Source organism: Xiphias gladius, chromosome 23, assembly GCF_016859285.1.
Source record: "Xiphias gladius isolate SHS-SW01 ecotype Sanya breed wild chromosome 23, ASM1685928v1, whole genome shotgun sequence".
NCBI classification, from domain to species: domain Eukaryota; kingdom Metazoa; phylum Chordata; class Actinopteri; order Istiophoriformes; family Xiphiidae; genus Xiphias; species Xiphias gladius.
Window position 1 is genome coordinate 5,530,312 of NC_053422.1, and position 21,957 is coordinate 5,552,268.

The 21,957-nt window shown below is 44.8% G+C and overlaps 1 protein-coding gene across 1 annotated transcript; it reads right to left on the reverse strand.

Annotated features, from left to right (window-relative positions):
• Positions 1–3,107: 3,107 nt before the first annotated feature.
• Positions 3,108–4,773, reverse strand: lbx2 (ladybird homeobox 2). The gene is made up of 2 exons (XM_040120289.1): positions 4,449–4,773; positions 3,108–3,666 (listed from the first exon to the last, which is right to left on the reverse strand). Exons 1-2 carry the CDS (start codon positions 4,771–4,773, stop codon positions 3,203–3,205), a joined length of 789 nt encoding a protein of 262 aa, XP_039976223.1. The 3' UTR covers positions 3,108–3,202.
• Between the last annotated feature and the right edge of the window lie 17,184 nt (positions 4,774–21,957).

Consider the following 21,957-nt stretch of genomic DNA (forward strand, 5'->3'; position numbering starts at 1 on the left):
CTAAAGCCTGTGCATGTTCCCTCAGGGGACTTTGGTGTTAGAAAAAAAAAAAAAATCCCCTATAGCTGTGACCTTTGGGCCAAATTGAAGGTTTTTGGGTAACTGTTGGAGCGCTCGGTTGGATCGTATTTTGTGTCTCTCGGCACCTCTGGGCTTTAATTTTTCCTCATTATAATGCATAGAAAAATGTGCATCTGAATGTGGCCCCAGTCAAAGGGGGGGGGGGCACTGGTTTTTGAAGAGCCACCGGCTTGTGTCTGTGTGTTATTTACCTGTTTCTCTTTGAGAAGCACCATCTGAGCTTTTATCTTAAATCCAATTCAAGACAGGAATATTGCTCTGAAAGCGTATCGGTTATTGGTCCCAGTAATTCAGTGTTGAAAATCAGAAAATGATCCTTCCACTGAAATTACCTCTACTGCTACTACTACTCTTACTATTGTTACTACTATTACCATTACTAATACTAATAATTGGAAGAAATGCATATATAAATCGAGTTTTCATAGTAAAACTTGTGGGTCCTAATTTGACCGATATGCCATATACCTCCATTTAAAAATTTCAAAATAAAAGAGTGAGATAAACCTTAAATGAAATCATAGTACTGCTGTTGACGTAAAAGTATTATAGTGGTACCACATAAGAACATCAAGTACAATTAAGAACGGTCAGCCTATAAAGTCAGTATATATATTTTAAATATACTATACTATGTCTTTTTATTTGTGTTTTATGAACAAGTCGTTTCAGTTTTATCGGCCGGTTTAAGGCTGGGGGGCCAAACCCGTTTGTCCACGGACTTTTATTTCGAGCTCCATCGTCCGCGTCGTTCCTCCTGCCAGCCCAGAGTGGCTCCGTGATAAAAGGCCCGCTTGACTTTTCAACCTTCGCGATTCCAGCCGATTGCTTCTATTGTGAGCGCCAGCCTGCTCTGTCTCGGTACCCCCCCCCCAAAAAAAACAAAACAACAGTCTCTTTAGTTCGTTCTCTCTCCCTCATTCTCATATTCAGCCTGAAACATTTTATTTTCAGGCGTTTAAGTGGCAGTGAGAGGGACTGATTACACGTGTTTCCGTTGGGTTTCCTAAAAGCAAACTCCTGTCAAGAAAATGATTTTAAACACCGGCTGTGTCCGCATATATGATGATGATGATTATACATTTTTTTTTTTTTTAAATTCTGCTTTAAAAAAATACAAGTTAATGTCTAGAAGCTGCAAAGCGTGAACGACTGGTTTGAGTTCCTCGAACGTCTCGTGAGCAGCATGGCGCTGGCTCCACGGGACACGTTTTCCCTACCTGGGCGCGCGAACGTCAGCAACACACCAAAGTGCAAGCCGGTTTATATTAAACACCGGCGAACAGCCTCAATTGTTTTAAGGTAAATAACGTTTTTATCACCGAAATAACTACAGTGACACCATCCTCCCCTCCCTCACGCACACACACACACACTTTTACACACGCACCAAACTCTTGCTGCCCTTACAAAACTGTTGCAAATGGTCAGCAAGCAGCAGCAGCAGCAACAGCAGCAGCAGCACGTCGCACTTCCACTGCCTCCCATTGAGGTTTATTCATTGAGGTCCTCACACCAACCCATTTGCTATTCATGGGAGATTCCCCCTCTCTCTCTCTCTCTCTCCCTCTCTCTCTCTCTTTCCAAACAAACCCTGAGTCGAGAGTGGCAGATGCGTGCCATTATTGCCCACGGCTCGGTGGAAGCTGTTTAATGTAAGGCAAAGGCGGGTTAACCTAATCAATCACGCCGACGAGTCGTGTTAAAGACGACTCGTAGAGGGAGGAGGAAAACATATGGCGCAGGGGCGGAGGCGAGCTGTTCTCCCGCGCCGCGGCCAGACCGGGACCTTCTTGTGACAAGACGTATTCAAAGCGGGGCGGAAAAGAATGGGGAACAAAGGCGGTGGACGGCTGCTAATTGAAGTCACGGCACTCGAGGGCTGAAAGCGGAGGTCAATTATTCAAACGCGCCCGTTTTCACCGAGCAGAGCCGGTTTTTTAGGGCCAATGTTTCATGTGTTTCCTTAACCTCCGAGGAGGAATCCGTAGGTTAATATATCCCTGTAGTAATCATACACAACATTGGTGTGACTTTATGTCATCTAGCATTACTATAGAGACGTACCCAGATGCTCAGTATTACGCTTACAGGTCACCGTAGCACCTATTGTACTCTTATAATATTCCTTTAGGGAATTAACAGCACACGTGGTTCTCCATAGGGTTTTTTCTAACTTTAAAATGTGTTAATCGCCCTTTAAAAAAAAAAAAAAAAAAAAAAAATCACATTTCGTATGGTCCAATCATAATATTCCTTTAGGGACACATTTCTGTCCCGTCCCTCCGTTTTTGAATCTAGGATGACTGAATTCTTACAATAGTTTTATGCACAAGCACAAATCCAACCGCGCAGAAAGCTTCGTGAAATATCATATAACCTTTATTTACATAGATGCTGATTAAATAGAATGTTACAATAAAATTATCGCATAGGATGTTTGATCTATATACAGAACTCAGAGCGTGTAAAAGTTTGCAGTCGGTACTAAGGGTGATGCCTCCGGTGCGCCGAGACCAGGCCTGCGTGGTTGCAGAAGCACGTTTCGCTCAGGCCAAAAAAATGAAATAAAATAAAATAAAATAAAAATAATAGTGTTCCACTTAAGGTGGGATGGACCGACACATCGACCCCGGGCTGTGCATGGAAAGAAAGGAGGAGGGAAAAAACAAAACAAGGGGTTGAGGGGGTTCATTGAAATATTTGGCAGATCCGATTCCTTAAACAGAAGAATGCGAATAAATGGCAAACAAAAAAATAATTGCACAACTTTCCACACCCCCCCTCCAAAAAAAAAAAAAACCCCGACGTGAAATATTAAAATGTTTTACACAATTTTCAGTCTTCCTGTACCATAACAGCTATGCCTGTTTGAAAGGAAACCAGATATTCCTCAGATATTGTGGTGGAAGTTAAACGACAGACTTGGAAGGCTTTACAATTCCGATTAATAAATTAAAGTGGAGGGGAAAAAAAGAAAAAAAAAACTCTCCTGAAATGTTTATATGTGTGTATTTTCTCCTTTTTTGTCAATATCCGTGCAAAAGTTTGGGAAGAAAAATGCCCCCTTTTTAATATTCTTTTCTGTTGTCGCTTATGAAAATCACAGGCCCCCTGACTGTCAATCGTCCACCTCGATTTCCTCGTCGTCCTCCGAGAATTCATCCGTGGTTTGGTCTCTGGATGAGGAGGGGGACTGTGGGAAGGCGCGGTGTCCTTGCGAGCTCGGGGAGATACTGGGCGATCTGGCCTCGGGGCCCCCACCCTGGGGATCCTCAATGTTGTCCATGCTGACGAGCTTCTGCAGGGTCTGTGGGGTGATTTTCTTTAGCGACTCCACGTCCGCTTTCATCTCCTCCAGGTCCCGCTTGAGTTTGGCCCTGCGGTTCTGAAACCAGGTGATGACCTGCGCGTTGGAGAGGCCCAGCTGCTGCGCGATCTGGTCGCGGTCGGCCGGGGAAAGGTACTTCTGGTACAAAAACCTCTTCTCCAGTTCGTAGATCTGGTGGTTCGTGAAGGCCGTCCGCGACTTTCTCCTCTTTTTTGACGTCTGCCTCTGTCCGAAGGCGTTTAGATGCTCGCGGCCTTGGAGGGGTGGGAGAAGAAAAACATAGGAGAGGAATGAAACAATCGCAAGGGCCAATTTCGCCCCCATAGCCCCCCCCTCCCGACCCACCCCAAGACTACAGCGGCAACAGAGGGCACTGCAGAACAGGCCTGTCCTAGGGTTGCAGGCTCGGCTTGGTCTCTCGCCTTAGACCGAAAAGACTGTGTTTATTTCACTTGACTTAAACGGAGACAAACTTTTAAGAACTTGGCTGAATCGAGACCCCTCGTGGATACCGCTGAGCTAACCATTCATCCCACTGGCGAATTCCCCACCATATTGTGAACCCAACAAGAATCCGACCAAATGTTACGATTCTGGAGGTTAATTATTTTTAGCAGCGGGTCAGAAATGTGTAATAGTCGTGCGTCATTTAAGTTTGTGTGTCGTTCTGTCCCTCTGTATTCAGCATGACACTACAATGCAGTTGGCCATAATAACGGCTGGTTGCCTTTTTGACAGCACGCAGACTGGTGCAGCAGCCACGACACTGGCCAGTTTTAGCGGTTTACGGATCATATGCGTGTGTTCCATCGTCTCATTTTGAACTCTGTACACACATTCCTGCGTAGCTGTCCTCGCGTGCCCACACCGAGCGTCAAAAACAAACCCCGCTAGCGCCGAGCTCAGCCGGGAGCCGGCCCGGTGGCTGTGCCGCTTGCTCCCCCTTCGACAAACTGTTTGAAAGTCATCCTGTCTGTCTGGAAAAAAAAAAAAAAAAAATCAATCTGACCTAAAAATACAGAAAGCCAGTCTGTACCTTCTGCTGCCTGGATTACGCTGACTTCCAGACCCTTGAACGTTTTGCTGGCCAACTCCTCCAGTGCGCACAGCGGCGAGGACGGAGTGGTGATCCCGTTTCTCGCCGAGCCAGAGCTCGTGACTTTCTCCAGCACCCTCGGCGGACAGATACTGGCCACCGACTTCTTCACCGAGGGTTTGTTAAGGATATCCTCAATGCTGAACGGCGTTAGGGGCTTGTTGGAGTTCGCCGGCGGCGGCAGCTGGTCCAGGGGCGCCCGCCTCCTCTCCTCGCCGCCGGACTGCAACACAGAACCTGCCTTCATGTCTTTACTGGAGGTCATCGCAGTCCCGGAGAATCGCTGCTTCCACGAAGTTGATTATATCATTCAAATGGTCGTTTTAAGCGTCCACGAGTTGTCCCTCTGTCGCTCGGCGTTCTCGAGGACCTCCTCTGTGTTTTGACACTTCAAGCCGAAAGCCGCAACTCAATTCGCCTGAGAGCTTTCCTCCGAAATAACCATGCTTCGGGCGTAGTTGCACAGGCAGCCGGACTGTACTCCCCTCAGAGAGCCGCAGTTCCTCTGGCAAGCTCCATGTAGAACTTTAGGAAGTAACAGACTGGAGGGGGATGAATCCCTGCAAGGGGAAAGAAAAAAAGTTGTCTCGAGCAGCGAGAAAAAAGAGAGCCACTGCTAACGAGTTATTGTTGATTGGGCGAAGTTCAATTAGAGAAACACTACACTACTTGCTGACCCGCTGCTGCGTCTTAAAGGGCCGGACCATAATAACTAATTGGACGTGGGGGATAGGAGGAGTCTGTCGCTGCCGAGGAGAAAGATGCCCCTGAAATGTTTATGCATCTGTTTCCCTCTGCTGGTCTGTTCTTCTAGAAAGGGAGAGTTGATGGCCATTAAAATACTGCCACCGGCATCTTTGCATTATGGGAAAGTTTTGGGGGGATCACGGAGCCAACAATGGCCGTCGTTGTCATTTTTCGTGCGTAATTACGCATAGAGCGTTATGCGTAATGTGCGCCGGCGATTTGGCCCTAAAAATAGCCACGGTGAGCACTTTAAGGACCTGATTTTGAAGTTTATTAAAATTATTTGCCTACAAATGAATAGAGGCTCTCCAGATTAACCCGTTGTTCCACATGACAAGTGAATGATTTTTGACTATGTAGACACACACACACACACACACACACACACACACACACACACACACACACACATATATGAAATCTTTATTTTTATATCATATTTATTTTATATTATATAGGTTTGGAAAGAGCATTTCGGGGACTAAGGCCATACATTTATAAGATTTCGTAGGCAGAAATGAAAGAAAAATCCCTCATTTTCAGAATTGAATTTGTTTATCGGGTTTTATTAAGGCCACTTTTGTTCATGCCCTTCGCTGTCGTGTGTTCTTTTCTCTTTCCCTGGTAATTTATCCGCGCGTCAACACGACCCTGCAGGTAAAACCCAGAGTTACAGTGTAATTTAATGCGCCAGCGTGAAACAAGCGTCTAATGAAGGTGACGCCGGGCTGTGGCTCAGACTCTGAGGACGGAGAATGAGAATTTTACTGAAAGTGGTTGAGGATGTAGAGAGAGGGAGAGAAACGGGAACGAGTTGGGCACAGAGGAGAGCAGCAGGTACGTCTGTTTGGAGGGAAGGCACCTTGTTTTATTTAAGACTTCAAATTTAACACATTCTGCTGGGCACGTTATTCGTTTCAATGCTTTTGGGAGATTATACATGAAGCTGCAGGCAGAACGAAATATACATTTTGCATTTATGAGGGAAAAAAAATGGCGACATTGTTTAAAATACCAGGGATTCTAACATCTCCACTTTGAATAAAAAAAAACAAACAAACAAACAAACAAAATAGACATTACACAAAATGGAAACAAAAGCTTCTCGTGATAAATAAAATAAAATATGTAGATTTAGTCCATATTTCATCAGATGAATTATAATCTATAATCTGTCACAAGACAGAGGTTGAATAAAACAAACGCTGGAAAAAGGCATCTATTTATTTATTTATTTTAATATAAATACAATCAGATTATTGGGACCCATTTGGATAAAGCCTGCCGCCCGGGAAGCCGCTGCGGAGATTGTTGTTGCCAACAGGAGCATATGGTGACATTGGTTTAGGGACAGAGTTATAAAACAGCGGGAAATTCTATTAGCCGCCTCGGAGGTCCGCCCTTTGTGGCTGCTTTGGATGTATATTTCTCCATAACGAGCAGGAGCTGGCGGGAGTAAATTTAGTTTGGGAGTTTGGGCCGGAACAGGCGCAGGTAACCGAGGACGCAGGGTGGTGTTGGTCGCTATTAATATCACACCGATTGTGATTTCCTTTGGCGTTTTAAGACTTGAACGCGAAACGAGTTTAACATTTAGAATGCAGACTGTAGCGTACAATCATTTGATTACCCCTACTGATTTGCACATTTGCCACAAAAAAAAAAAAATTGAAGAATGAATTTTTTTTTTAAATAAAAAGAAAAAATGCTTTTATTTTTATTTTTTTTTTAAAAGAAATAGCAGGGATGAGTTTATATGGATAGTGGATCATTTTTCTACCCGTCTCACTGTGATTACTGTACCAGAAAAAAAAACAATCTTAGTTAAATCTTTCAACTAGAATTTGGATTTTTTCTTTTTTTTATTTCATGTACCCCCATTCCCCCCTGCAGGCCTTTACCGTCCACACAGGGATCATTACCTGTTATGAGAAAGAAGAAACCCTTCTGCTGTTTTTTTTTTTTTTTTTTAATTTGGCTGGTAATTTTACAGATTTTGCTCTCCCGTCTGATAAACCCTCCACCGAGCTCTGCAGACCACAAGGACCCGCGCTGCCCTAGGCTACTGACCCTCGAATTTGGCTTGAGCCTGAATGGCCCCGAGACTTCCCCAAACAACGGTCCAGTTGGCTGTGAGTTCTCAAGTCAAGCTGGTCCGAGAGGCTTTTTTTTCTTTTTTCTTTTTCTTTTTCCTTATTTTAAACGTTAATCAGAGGCGGAGCGGCTGACATCATCAATCATCGGTTCTTGGGGGATTTAATTGGATGATTCGCTTCGCTCTTACCTCCCATCGGCACCGGGCTCCTTACTCCAAAAAGTAGTGCGTTTCACTGAGTCGCTAAAAAGGGGATTTTGGAAATAAACTTCGTGGGGACCAACTAATCAAACGGCACTACATTTCAATTCCACTGGTCTCCTATGAATAATCAATAACGTGCGGTGCTCGTGTCTGTCCCGCAGCTCGATAAAAATCAAAGCACCGGGAAAACGCCCACCCGGTAAAAGGTCAGCCTCTCTGCCATTAATCACCAAATTAATTCACAGCGTTCCGGAGCGAATATCAGGACACGCTTAAAATATCCGATTCAGCCTCCGCCGGGGGCTGAAGAGGAGGTGGCGACAAAACGCAGCAACTGCAACAATAATCCCGAAAATGTAATTCGTTACGGTGGCGTAACGCGTTACCGCGCGCCGCCGTTCCCCGCGCGGAGAGCCACGCAGCGACTCAGGTGCTTTGCACAGTTAAAAAAAAAAAAAAAAAGTTTGTGGATTGGAGAGAAGATTCTTTTTTCACTCATTTTCCCCCGATTGGTTCAAAGGTCCAACGCAGCTCATTGGGGAGCAAAGCAGAAAAACTTCAAAGTCTTTCACGATTATTTTTCTCTTAAAAAAAAAAAAATTAAAATTCCCCTTTCAAATGAAGCGGGGCTACAATAACATCTCGACCCAAAGGTCGCAAAATATACAAGAGCAAACAAACTACCAGTGCCTCACAATAGAAGCCAGTTTTCACTGGATATCTCTACTAATATCTGTAGAGATAATGTAGAGAGAACTCTTTTTATTCGCGATGGAATATTATGGTGATTTTATCCCTTCAAAAAAAAGGTGATTCATTTTGGGCTTAAACATTATTCAGGTTGATCCGTAAAGGCCGTACAGGCTGCTGTTTTGTTTTTTCTGTGTGTGTGTGTGTGTGTGTGTGTGTGTGTGTCTCCACTGCCGTTGTAACGAGGCAGCTCTCGCGGCGCAGCGTGTCGTCCTGTATTATGAAACAAAACAGCTGTAAACGCCTCTCAGTATAACATGATACAGGAGAAGGCTGCTCAGGGCGCCGTGGGTGTGTTTGTTTCCACTCCTGAGCGGGCTGATTCCCCTGTAAAACGCACTGTGCGGCTGACTGAAGGGCTCGATGAAGGTGTGTGTGTGTGTGTGTGTGTGTGTGTGTGTGTGTGTGTGTGTGTGTGTGTGTGTGTGTGTGTGTGTGTGTGTGTGTGTGTGTGTGTGTGTGTGTGTGTGTGTGTGTGTGTGTGTGTGTGTTGAAGAGCCTCCACACCACGTCTGGTCCCAAACTAACTGGGCCTCTTATACATTTATTTTTGCGGCGCCAATAGCTTTTGATCACAGAAGTCTGCATGGATTAATGGAGTAAACAATCAAAAAGAAAGTTATTTCAAATGATAGAAAGGCTGAATGCCTTCTAATATAACCAACAATCCAAAAAAAAAAAAGTAAGAATATGTGGTGTAATTTAGAGATCATTTATTTTATTTAAAAAAAGATCAAAAAATAAAAATGAAAAAGAAAAGAGTAGATATCAGAGAGTTGTGTGTGTGTGTGTGTGTGTGTATTAATAATATTATTATTATTATTATTATTATTTGGTTTTGGTTTTGTTTCCGTGCGTAAAGATGAGGGCATGGCATCCTTCACGATCACCCTGCATCCCACCTGCCCTGCGCGGGCGACTGCGTGTGCGTCCCTGCCCGCCTTTCGAAGGCCGACGCCGGACGACCGGCGCGTCGCCCGTGGGGCGAGCACGTTGTCCCCGCGCCGTCCTCTGCGTCGGGTTTGAGACGCGCAGGTGGCTCATGCCCCCACAGCAGCTCCACGCTGTTCGGAGGTGGCGCTGCCTCCACGCAGCGAGCTCTCATTGGCCCGGGCCGTCAGTCACACCCTTGTCCTCGGCGATCTTTTGCCTCGGTGGCCACCAGACTTTGGTCTTTGCGGGTTACGTCTACGGCTGGTGTTGATTGGATTTTCTGAAGAGGCGAAGATGTTATTCCGTGACCAGCATCAGACACAAAATCCATCAAACTAACACCTTAGAGGGAATATTTTTGCCTGCTGCCGCCATTATAACAATTTCTGTCCTCCCTGCTTTAGAATTGCGTTTTGTGATAAAACACCATCCGAACTGGACCCAGGAGCTTCGATACGTTCCTGCCAAAACCCGACACCAGGGCTGCAACTGTTGTTTTCATTATCGACCAGTCTGTCGTCTATTTTCCTCATTAATGAACTCATCACTCGTCGGATCAATAAGATATTTTCCCAGATCCGCAGGTGATGCGTTTAAAACGCTAGTCTTGCCAGACCTAGAGCCCAACACGCAAAGGTATCCGCTTTACTACTTGACAAACGAGAGGCAGCAAATGCAGACATTAGAGACCCAGTGAAAGTCCATCATCTTTTGCTTGAAAAGGCCCCGAAACGTTTATTCGAACGTCCAAAAATATTCGGCGAATGATTTCCTGTCGGTCGATCGATCGATCGATCGGTTGATGGAGCAATCGACTAATCAACTTATCCTTTCACCCCCCCCCCCCAACCACCACTCTCTCCTGCATTAGTGAGTGCGCTGTGCTCCCGACACCGCACTGTACCTCTCGACTGCCTCTGAGGCCTTACAACAGGGGCCCTTCAGGTAGAACAACATGAGTGGCAGCCGATGTCAGCATGCACACTCACCGCCGTGGCTTTTGGGTGCGGTGTTGATTGACACTTGTGCTCCACTGCCAAAAAAATAGGGGTAGAAATGTTTGGTTTCAGAGTCAAAATGCGCCACGAACCTCACAACTGTTTCCCTCATAAGTGCGCGAGCTGAGTTTCTGTGGTGCGCCGATTCTGCCGTGCTGGTCCGTCGCCCGCACACCGGTCCCCTCCGCCCGCAAGGAGTCCCAGCAGCCCCGCGGAGACTCGCCAAGAAAATGACCGCAGAGAGTTGTCGAGCCCCAGCAGCTCTGAGCACAGAGCGACCGTGGACCTCCGCGGCTGAGTTTAGTTTCGTGGCCTGGGATCACACACACAAACCCCGACCCCCCCCCTCTCTCCTGAGAGTGGACCCTGGTCGTCCTCGGTCCTCTCTAATGGCCCACTGGGGCCCATTTAAGATCATAAAGAAGAATATGCGGAGGCTTTAAGCAGGATTACAGCATTAGGGCTGAATGTTTCCCCTGTATGACTCTTGATTAGCCTCATTACTATGTAATTAATCCACTGACTGGAGGGACAAAGCATGGAATCCGATACCAGACAGTAGATTTATACTGCTGATGAGTGTGTGTGTGTGTGTGTGTGTGTGTGTGTGTGTGTGTGTGTGTGTGTAGCCCCAAGCTGACTCGCCCCATAAAGAGTAACTAAAATGACCAGTGTCAACACACTAATTATATTATCGTTTTTATTATTATTATAAGCAGGAGTAAAAACTACTACATGATGATTGGAAAAAGATTGAATTTGCCGGTTGCTTTAACCTCGTGCGGTGTGTTGTAGTTTTTTTTTTTGTGCATATTAAAGGTTCAGTACAATTTTTGCATTTTTTACCTGCAAACATTATCAAAAAAGGTGAAGTCAGAATTGAAAATTCAACATTTTGTGACTATCAACTGATCGTAATTCAAATACGGGATTTTTTTAAACTCAGATTTTCACCAGCAGAGATCAGTGTCTCGGTTCTGGTGGCGTTGGGCCCCTTTTGTTGCCGTTGAGCACAATTACCATCTATTTTCGGAGGGATTTGAAATTCAACGTTGCACTCTGCATGGGATGGAAGTCACCGGCCATCCTGTTTAGGATTCAGCAATTCAGCATATTGCCAACATACATTAAATACAACGCACGCACGCACGCGCGCAAGCACGCACGCACGCAGCTGCACGAGGCCAGATCAGAGAGCCAGGTGACGATGGGAGTCTGGAGCTGAGTTGCTCGGTGATCAGAGTGAATGAGCTAAGACCCTCGCGGCCTTTTGATGTAGAAGCAAATACAAACATCCGGAGGGGAGAGAAAAAAAAAACCCGCCAGTGATGATCTCGACAAAAAAAAGGGTTCAGAATTGCGTCGCCCCGCAGTCGTCGCTGAAAATCCCCCTCGGGGGGTTTTTACTCCTGCCCCGAAAAGCGCCGAGACGCTGCCCTGCACGGGAAAAGCTAGTCTGACTTTGCGCGGACTCGTCCCCGGCGCGTCTCGGGTCGCCACCAGTCGAGATGCCCCCCGGTCGTCGTGTGGCCTCAAGCGCCGCCGGAGAACCCGCCGATGGCTGTCGCGCGGGCAACTCCCAAACCGGGCGACCGATATTGCAGACGAATCTCGTTTTAATTGCTATGGAGCGACGAGTACAGCCGAACGCAGCTCCCGTTAATTTTCCGCGTTGTTGCGGAGGAAATCGTGTTCTCATTTTGCCACATTATGTCACCCAACAGACTCAAAGAAAGAGCTAAACACACATCTGTACCCATCAGTACATCAATGATACAGTGTTCCGGATTAAACGCACCCGGGAAGCTCATTTTGAAGAATTGTCTAATTGCCTATTCTCGTATTTATGTGTCGCAATTACACCGGTGGATTAGAGCGCTGACCTTTCGCGCGCCTCTGCGCAGGCGACAAAACGACACTGGTTATTTGTCCATTAGTTCCAGGGATTTGGCTGTTAAATGAACCGGGAAAATGTTTTGTTTTTCAGGGACTCAAGCTCAGTCAGCATAGAGGAGGTTTTTTTTGTTTGTTTGTTCGTTTTAAAAAAACAAAAAACGCTTGAACTGTTGTTTTCCAAGACTAGACACACACACACACACACACACACACACACAAACAGCAAAACAAAAAAACGTGGACTCCATTCAGGGCCTATCTTCTCATGTCACTGTACATATCTTGGCAAATGAAGACAGATGCCGCTGTGAGCAGACCCCGTTCCAGGGCAGCGCCTCGGACAAATGAATCACCTGCAGTTCTTTCCTCGTCCGCTTGGGCGCCCGGTGCGTCCCCGACGCGGCGTCCGAGAGGTAACGCGGGGCACGTCGCCGACTGCTCTTTACGAGCTTGAGTCGCTCCTCCAAACAAGAGAGGAGGAGGAGAAAAAAGGAAGGAAAAAAAAAACAGACTAAGTAAAGCCACCTCTCTGGAGGGGCCGTCGTTTTCTTGAGATGGTGTGGTGCCTTGACCTCCAAGATCACCCCCTCTCCCTCCTCGCATCAGGATTTCATTAAGTGGTGAGCAGAGGACCCCCCCCCCCCAAATTCACCCGACTCCATCACCACCACCGCCCCCCCCTCCTCCTCCTTTGCTCTCTTCTGCGCCACTTTGCTCCCAAACCAAATGAGGAAATAGCTCGTCTGGTCGCTGACAGACCCCGGGTTTGGCCGTAAAGATAAATGACCCAAAGTATTAAAGTTTAACACGTTGACAAAACCCACCTGATCTGTGGGATTAATGCAACAAAAAATCCATCTGTGGAAAAAGAAAGAGGGGGGGGGGGGTTAGGAGGGGTCGTGGGGACTCACAGGAGAGTAATAGCCGGGCACTGGGAAGGTCAAACAATATTTAGGATAAGTACATATCCAGGGCTGAGAGGCAGAACTTTGCGGAGGCATACGTTTTGTCTCGGGTTCCCGTACGTCATGTTTTGGCAAGTTAAGCAATCCCACAAAAGGTAAACACAACATAATACGCGCAACGCATACAGCTAAGACTTATGATGCTTAATCGGGTCAAATGAAGAACACAAGGAGCGCTTTGACTTAGAATCCCATCAATATTCTGACGTCGTTCGGAGCGGGGGTTGTTTCCGAGCATTCCCAACACGACGGAGTGCTAGCAGAAACCCGGGTGCGCTTGCCGAACGGCGATTGTCAGCCTGGACCCGGATGCGCGTCAGCGTCCCGTCTTTGTCGAATGTACAGATACCGGAGGCAGACGCAAAGCATTGGCTAGAGGCGGCTTTAAATGCCGAACTATCGCTACTAGGACCGGCCTACGAAACCTTACCGCGTAGCATTTGCTGCCGGCTATCGAAGTCCGTGGTGTATCTGTTAGCAGGTCACGGGGGGGAAGCTACGATCCAGATATCAAGATGCACATCACCCTATTTTGCCTTTTAATCAGGATGTGAGGTCATTTCCAGAAGTACATTTTCGGAGTCCCTGAAGAAAGTTGAGTAATCCCCATGGGGGAATGAACTGGCGGAGTTTGTGTTATCTTCTATTTAAAGTTGAGGTCAAAGGTGAAGACACGGTGTATAATTTACCCGCGGTCTATCAACATTCAGAGGACAGGACTGTGGTGGGAAACCTCCAGAGTTTAAAGATTAGATGCTGAGAGATCGCCTCGGTCTGCTGGTGGACATGCCGGTGTGCCGGCAAATGGGCCTTTTTAACGAAGCACAGTAGGTGTGGAATCCGGGGATGTCGCGCAGGTCGGGATCAGGAGGTGGATAAATGCCATAAGTCCGAGCGGCCTACTGTATGACAGGCCCTCGGTTGGTAGAACTGCTTCTAACCCTGCTTGATGGCTTACAACTGGTATTTCATCCACAGATCATGCCGTCCCAGTTCATATTGTACAAATGGTTTTGCCGTTTGCCAGTTTCCCACAGTATGCGAGGCCGAGACCAGTAATTTTCCTCACTCTCTCTGATGATCTGCCTGCTTTTCTCACGGTAACTTAGCCATTGTGTATTGAATGTTTTTGTAATTTTTTTTTACTTTTTTTACATTTGTCTCAGCTATACAGTGGCTGATATAATCATATGTAATGAAATATGATTCCACACACGAGCGAATCCTTACAGTGTGCTATAAAACATGTATCATCTGTTTATACACCTGTACCGATCACTCACAGGTAGGTTTTAAAGCTCTTTAAAACTCACATGTTGAGCCTGAGAGTTCCACGAATGAATGAATGAATGAATGAATGAATAAATAAATAAAAATAATAATCCAGGTCCACTTACTAAATTTCTCCTGGAGCTTTCAGCCACATCTTGTGGCCTCAGCGAATGGAGTTTGGTCAGTTGTCCTGAGTGTGAAGTTTATTTATAAATAAAAACGTTCTTCGTTATTAAAACATAATTGTAGTTAGTACTGTATCAAAAGATATGACAAATAAGTACTTCATCTTTCATATCTTTGTTTTATTATTAACCGTTTATACAGCAGTCATGAACAAATACATTAAAAGACACTCTATGTCTTTATGTCTGATATAAATGTCTTTATATCTCCTTACAACTACATTGCAGTGTGTTCTAAGCCATTTATTGCTTTACTGGTTATAAATGCTGTGGGGAGGTTTTAAAACAAAGCCTCATCTGCTTCCTGTTTCCTTACAGGAGTCACTGTCACCTTAGCACGTATCTGAATATAGACAACACCCTTCTCTGACACTTTTTGAAACACCACGTGTCAGCGTACGGCATGTTCCGTGTAGGTCCCGTACGTACGGATGTTATTAATGGAGTTGAAAGGTAAGGCTACTCCGTGAGCAATGTTGGTCATTCCAGACCGAAGGGCCGCTCACTCAGGTTGGACTCCCGTTCTCCCGCTCTCACGCAGGACAAGATGAATGCCAGAGAGTGGAGCCGTTCTGAGAGTAAACGTATTACACACCTCTGCGATTAAGATTCAGTGTGAAATATCAATTGTCTCGACGCACAAACCGCCTCGCGCCCCAGCAGGATAAGACAACCACTGCGCCAAGTACGCCGCCGCTTGGCCTTAATTGCGATACGCTTCATGGAGTAATGAATGTGTCCACACAGGTGAAATATGAGCTGTGAAAGTGTTTCGCAGCTGAGGTGCGGTACGGTACTTACTGGAACGTGTTTGGATGTTTTTAGCCAGCTGTTAAATCATTATTATTGCCCTCTATTTTTCACACAAGATTCGAATTGAAGTTGCTCCTCTTGGCAGACGTTCCTTTTTTTTTTTTTTCCTGAAGTATTCAAAATAATGTGCAGGAAGTTCAAAAGTAAAACCATTAGCCAGATGGTAAAACCTGTCTTTTGTTAGAACTATGCTGACTTCAAAAGCTTTTGGGGTGGGGGGGGGGCTCTAGACCCTGGAGTTCCTGTAAAAATAATGATTAATTTCCTATTAAACTGACGAATGCAGGATTGCCAGGACAAGAATAATAACAGGGAATTTGTATTCTTTCACGAAACCCGTCTCACCAAATTCCAACTTTTGCATCCTTTGATTCATTTACAAGAATCTGAGTTTAGCAAAGAATTATAAATGAAAAACTTCAGAAGCAAAGACGTGACAGACTTTCAGACAGTTACGCCACCGGAAAAAGCAAATTATACTTAATGAGTTATTCACTTTTCATAAACCTTATTTTATTTATTTTTTCTTTGGTCCAACAGCGCAACACGCTTCTTCTTCTGGGCTCCTTCATCTCTCAGGTTGAGATATTTTAACGGAGAGGAAAATCAGGAAAAATACCAATGGGAAAAAAATGTCGGGAAGCATAAATATTAAGGGAGTGAAAACACTAAGCAAGGTCTTGGCCCGATCTGTGTCCATAACTTACTTTGTCACAGTAGTTCATAAATATTCAGAATCGGCTCACACTCCATCGCAACCATGAGCAATGAATCCGTGGAGGAAAACTCCTGCGTCCTCTGACTGTCAAACCTTTTGTTTCTGTGTTTTATTTCTCTTTTCCAAATCTGTATCAAAACAGATTTTCACTCCAAAACTAACAGCTGAACCGTTTTCTGTTGTATTCTAGGAACTGAGCAAGAGTCTTATCCGGCTCCAGCGAGGGGTTAGTTTACTCCCTTGCTCATGCACAACAGTTACAGTCATCAATACCTGAAGTTTTTCTTTAACATACGTTTTGAGTGGTATGATTAAGTGATCTGCCTTTAGTATTTCCCCTCCACCCTCCCAGTCACTTCCCCTATGATTTTATTTCCTGCAGCAGAGCCATTTCATTACATTTCTCAGTTTCCTCAGTTTCATTTTATGTATGTTGTTATATTCGTACCATATTTTCCAAGTTGTTGCTGTCATCACCTGGATTCTTATGTGCGACCCAGTTGTGCAATTACTGGTCACATTAGCTGTGTTGTTATTTATTTCTTTCATCCGACATACTTCTGATAGGCTCTTTTTGAATCACTCGATTAAATGGTCAATTTTGGATTTCTTTTTCTTATTACTGGGATTCCTCTGCGTTTCAGTAGACGCTTTAAAAAATGTATAAATACTGAATTAACCAAACAAAAACAAACTAAACTGACTTCAACTAAAGAAAACAATTCAATTGTGGTAAACCTTTTTAGAATGTAAAGGAGCTTAAATGCACCACTGAACAACTGTGTTTCACGTCCATTTCTTTCTTTTTTCAGTCCTGGAATTACTTGTCATACAGTAGGACGAGCTGCTCTAGAAGCAGAAAAATAGACATAAATGGGCAGAAGCAGAGAGGAAGCTGCAATAATATTAACAGCCCTCATGTTCCTGTTAAAAACTGAAAACATAGATCACTGGCTGAGCTTTCTTGCATGTTCAAACTAACAACGTAGTCTTAGAGTAGCTGCTTAACTTCTAATACAATGAATAAATCAAAATAGTAATAATCATGAGGTTAGATTAATTTACTGTCCTTAGCGTTTTTGTTATTTATTCTTTACTCTATTCCCACTTTAGTTTTCATATGTGTATGACTGCCACTTATTGTTAGTTTGCCAATTCAGTGTTAAAGAACAACAACAAACATCAAAAGAAAACTCCGAACTAACTCTGTAAGTTATTTCCGCCTGCAGTGCAATTTTATGTCTTATACCAACATGCATCCAGATGTGGATACATGTGTCTCAAGTGAACCCTCGTAACAGGATTTGGCTTCCCTTCTTATGTTTGATTTCATCTGTGAGAAACTGTAGCCGCTATGCTCAGCCTTACAGTTAGCAACAAGGACTTTGACGTGAGGACTGTGCGCACCTCAAGAAATGATGCGGCTTGTGTTGTGTCTATTGACTTTTATCACGCAACTTACTGTAAACTGTTCCCTCCACGAATTCTGTTCATATGCGACTTTAAACTGGGCTTACGAACATGCAACTGCAAAATCTCGGGATGGCAGGGTTGTGGAGGACCAACCGTACCTTCGCTTTTTCCTGTACTTGCAATGTATTGAAAGAATACACAACTGAAGAAAGCTGGCCTGGATATCTGCAGATACATACTTTCGATATCAATGGGCCATATGTGATAAATTGAAGCAAAACCTGATCCAGGCAGGATTATGTTTCCCCAAAAATGTATTTTTATGTTTGGCGCAACTCCTTTTGAGTGGACCTAAATGAATGTGACTGGGCGTGGATTTATATTTCAGATATTTTATCGTCTGCTCGTAGATTTCGAACACATTTTACCCACCTTCAGAGGTGTTTTTTTTTTTTTTTCAGTGTTCGAGGTAAATCCCCCGAGTATTTTGGGTGCATACAAACCCGTCTTCAGGTGCTGTTCACACGTGATCAGATCGCCTCAGACACATTTTAGTGTCAAGCGTGAACAGGGCATCAGAAATGTTTGGGGAACAGAAAAAAAAAAAATTCCAGTCTGCATTTTCCACAGACTCTCGGTGACTTTGAAAACAGCGAGAAAAAAAAACCACTTTAACAAATCAATCAACTTTGTGTCCTGTTTTCGCTTCCGCTGGATCGACACACTGTGTGCAGCGGCCGTGGCACACCCCTCAGTGACCACATCCGCCGTAAGCGGCCAGAGATGAAACGATATGGAGATTATCAGGACAAAAAGCCTCCCAGCTTGTCATGGGATGCAGAGCGCATTGTACATCCACATGTATTGAACACAAACCTGTCACCGTCTGTGACAGCCCCATTCATCACACACAAAACCAATCCTGTCAGCAGCACAATGCGCACTATCCGTCCCTCCTCCCTCCCCCCCGTCTAAGTGACAGCACTGAAATGAACATTAGGACACCCGGGTCTGTTTCTGCTCTCCAATGAAGCCAATTTCCAGAAGCTAATAAACCTGGGAATTATTCCATCTCAGAAAATGGATGGGCTTTCTCTCACTGAAAACCTCACGGGGTCCCACGGGTGGTTGCCATGGAAGCTGGTGAATCTGTTACTTCAGATCAGAAGGATTATCGCCAGAGAAAGTTTGACACACACAGAAAATTCTCACAGGCGGAGCTGGTCAGGAACAAGAACTAATGAAGTTAAATGGTGGAGTCAAAGAAAGGGGTTACTATGTCGCCCCGAAGGAAAAGAACTATGAAGCCAATTTTTAAGTCTCGAAGTTGTGTAGTTAGTAGAGCTGACCCTTACATTTTCAGTGGTGCAGTGGTGCTGTCAGGCATGGGTGAAAAAAAAACAAAAAAACATTATGTGAAATATGTGAATTTTACCCTAAAGGACGTAACGGTGTCGCCCAGACTCGATCGGAAGGGCTGCATCAAAAATGAAGCATGAGAAATGCCCCATAAAGGGGGCAAACATGTCCAGATTCATCCTTTAAGCCACAGGCTGTTTTTGCCAGATTTTCACACCCTTTGTTTACAGGTGTTGGGTGTGGTCTCTGGCCTTTGCTAGCCCCGCCCTACAGTATATTGTTATTTTCAGGATAAGCTTGGCTACTCGGAAGAGTAATCACTTGGCATGTGGTTGATGTTATACAGTTGTACATATTTGGAGACTGACTGTGTTCCAGACACAGACATGCAAAGGCATTGTGTAATGTTTTCTGCGCTGTCCATGTGCCGGTGCAATGCAATCCGTCCTGGTGGCCGTGTAAGTCTCTAGCAATGTGCGTGCGATTTGGAGTAAGCTGGCCCGTGCGTCTGTGCTCATATGCGAGCCGCTCGCTTGTGTTTAGGGGTTTGTGTTTTCACGCGGGTTGCGTGTGCGTCCTGAGTCAGCAGACTCTCAGTAATTACCCGTAGATCCAGAGGCAGAAGGGGCTTTGCGCCGCTGACAGCGGGAAGCATCATTTCCCGAGTGTTCCCAGGGACGGCAGACTGCAATAACACCACTCAACAGGCCTATCAAGTTGATCCACATCACATTTTCACACAATTGCAAACACCTAACCTATTTATGCTGTAAACAACAGCACCAAGCTAATAAAACAACTCATTGCTGTGTGTGGATGTAATCCGATGAAGTGTCTTCTTAAATAATGTCTCTTGCACTGTACACAGTATTTGGTAAAGAAACATTGGTCCCAATGGGTCTTTGATGAACATAATGAGACTTTTCAATAACACATTCATAAAGAATGTATGAATTCAGGCGGAACTCGGGCCATCGCTGTCGACGAGGTCTGCCAAAATGTTGGGTTTGCTCTGTGTCACTGTCCTGTAGAGCTGGAATGGTCCAACATTTCTCAGCACCGGTCTTATCGACGGCGGATTACAAAACCTTATCACACGGGCTGATCTGACATCTTATTGACGTTTAAACATCAGCTGTTGTTTGTCTTGAAGCTGTCACACCCACTGGGAACTGACAGACACCAAAGGTCTCTCAGCTGAATGGCATTTCATTGAATAATGTCTGGCCAAGGACCGTTATTGCTTGTGTTTCAAAGTTATTGTACATTAGAAGATAATCTTGTTTTCGTCTACTCTGTAGAATATCAGGGTTTCTAATCTGAGCACCACTTTCAGAAAAACTCATCAAAAGTGCGGCAGATTTTTCTTCATCTCCTGGCAACACATTATCTTAAGTAAAACACAAGTCCAGAGAATATTGCATTACATTTTGCAATGTCCATGCCTCCTTAATTTATCATTTTAAACTTGCTTCTTTGATGTGTCCACTCTTCAGTATCTTCATGTCTCAGTCAAGACTAAAACAACATATTAATACATTTAATAGCTTCCACCTGGACTCACCTCGTCGGCCTATTTCATTAAAAGAGTTGTAAAAATGGTTGAGCGTGTTAAAAAATAGTTACGGAAATCACTGAATAGTCGAGAGTTGCATCAATTTCTGCGTAGGCCATTAAATTTAATGGGTGGTTTTGGTTTATTACACCCCCGGTGTTACTTTCGGAGTTTTGGAGATCGTTTCTATCAGTAAAAATAATCATAATGCACTTATCAAAAATGAATTGCTAATATCTGGGAAGGCGACAACACTGTTACAGCAAAGTCAGATAGGGCAAGAAACACGAGCAGTCAGGTGATCAGGTAGGTTTGAAACAAACCATCAGTTCAGCCAAGAAGGAGACAAAGGTGGACCGTAAAACTGTTAGTGAAACAGGCCGCCGTAAACGTGTATCACAGTTTTCAGACTAACTCCCTCGGCTTTCTTGTACAGTAAGAAGACATTTGGGGTCAATCAGGTTCAGCTTTATGTCCGACAGAATTGGTCTCTACGAAGTGGCTAAACCGTTAGCTTGTTTTCGACCTGCCGGATCTTAGCAATGGCACTTTCGTTCTTCGCTTACACCTGGACTCACCGGGTTGGTCTCTTCCATCAAAAGAAAATAGTTTGAGTAATTGAGAATATTTAAAAATGACTGAGTTGCATCTCATTTTCGCCCAGTCAGTTCCCGAGTTGTTTAAACGGCTTTAAACGTGCTAGTTTAACAAGCTGCCTCTACGTAATTTCCATCTGTTGTTCATGACTAAAATGAAAAATAAATTTTAGGGGCTCAGACCTGGACTCACCTGGTCGGTCTGTTTCAACAAGAAATAAAAAACAGGTGCCCCTTATATTTAATTGTACTCTGGCAACAGACATTTCCACCAAGCCACTGGAGTGAGCTCATTTGGAAGTCAGCGCACTTTTCCCTGGTGAATACCCCCATGCCCTTCCCCCTGTGCTTTTATTTTTAATTAACCTCTCAAAGATACTCTGCTGTTGCTTCCTGTGTCTGTGCCGGCGAGGTTAATGATTTCACCAGTCCAGGGAGACGCCGCGGAGGACAGATCAATGCACCTCAATTCCCTGCGCCTCATGTTCAGTCTCAGTTGCCGGACCACAGTGAAAAGGAGCAGGGGGCCGGTACTGATTGTGTAGGAGTGGACACCTTCCCTCTGCCACGTGTGCAGCGTGTCAACAGACGGACAAGCCCAGAAACATATACATGGCTAACGCAAGACGCGCGCAAACAAACATCCGCACTTAAAACATATTAAATACCTGCAGGGGCACAAAGACAGAAGAACGCTGCATCTAAACACTAGAATCAAAGCCTAATCTAAATACTTAAACTAAGGTTGTGTTTAATGTACTGGTTTATCACCGTTTCGGAGATACAAAAAAAAAAAAAAAAATACAGGTGATTTTCAACATTTTATTGGGGTCTCCTCAAAACGAGACTAGCGGGTAGATGTTACATCGACTCCACAGGACACAACTACTTGAATGTTGTTTGTATCTTCCTTGTACGTAGATGCAGACTGAACACGTGCTGCCACTAGC

What these genes read in the sequence shown, in the direction of transcription:
- lbx2 (XM_040120289.1), bottom strand. Translation starts at nt 4,773, where the DNA reads ATGACCTCCAGTAAAGACATGAAGGCAGGTTCTGTGTTGCAGTCCGGC. An exon ending in CGTAATCCAGGCAGCAGAAG is followed by an intron (nt 3,667 to 4,448) that starts GTACAGACTGGC and finishes CACCCCTCCAAG; the next exon opens with GCCGCGAGCATCTAAACGCC.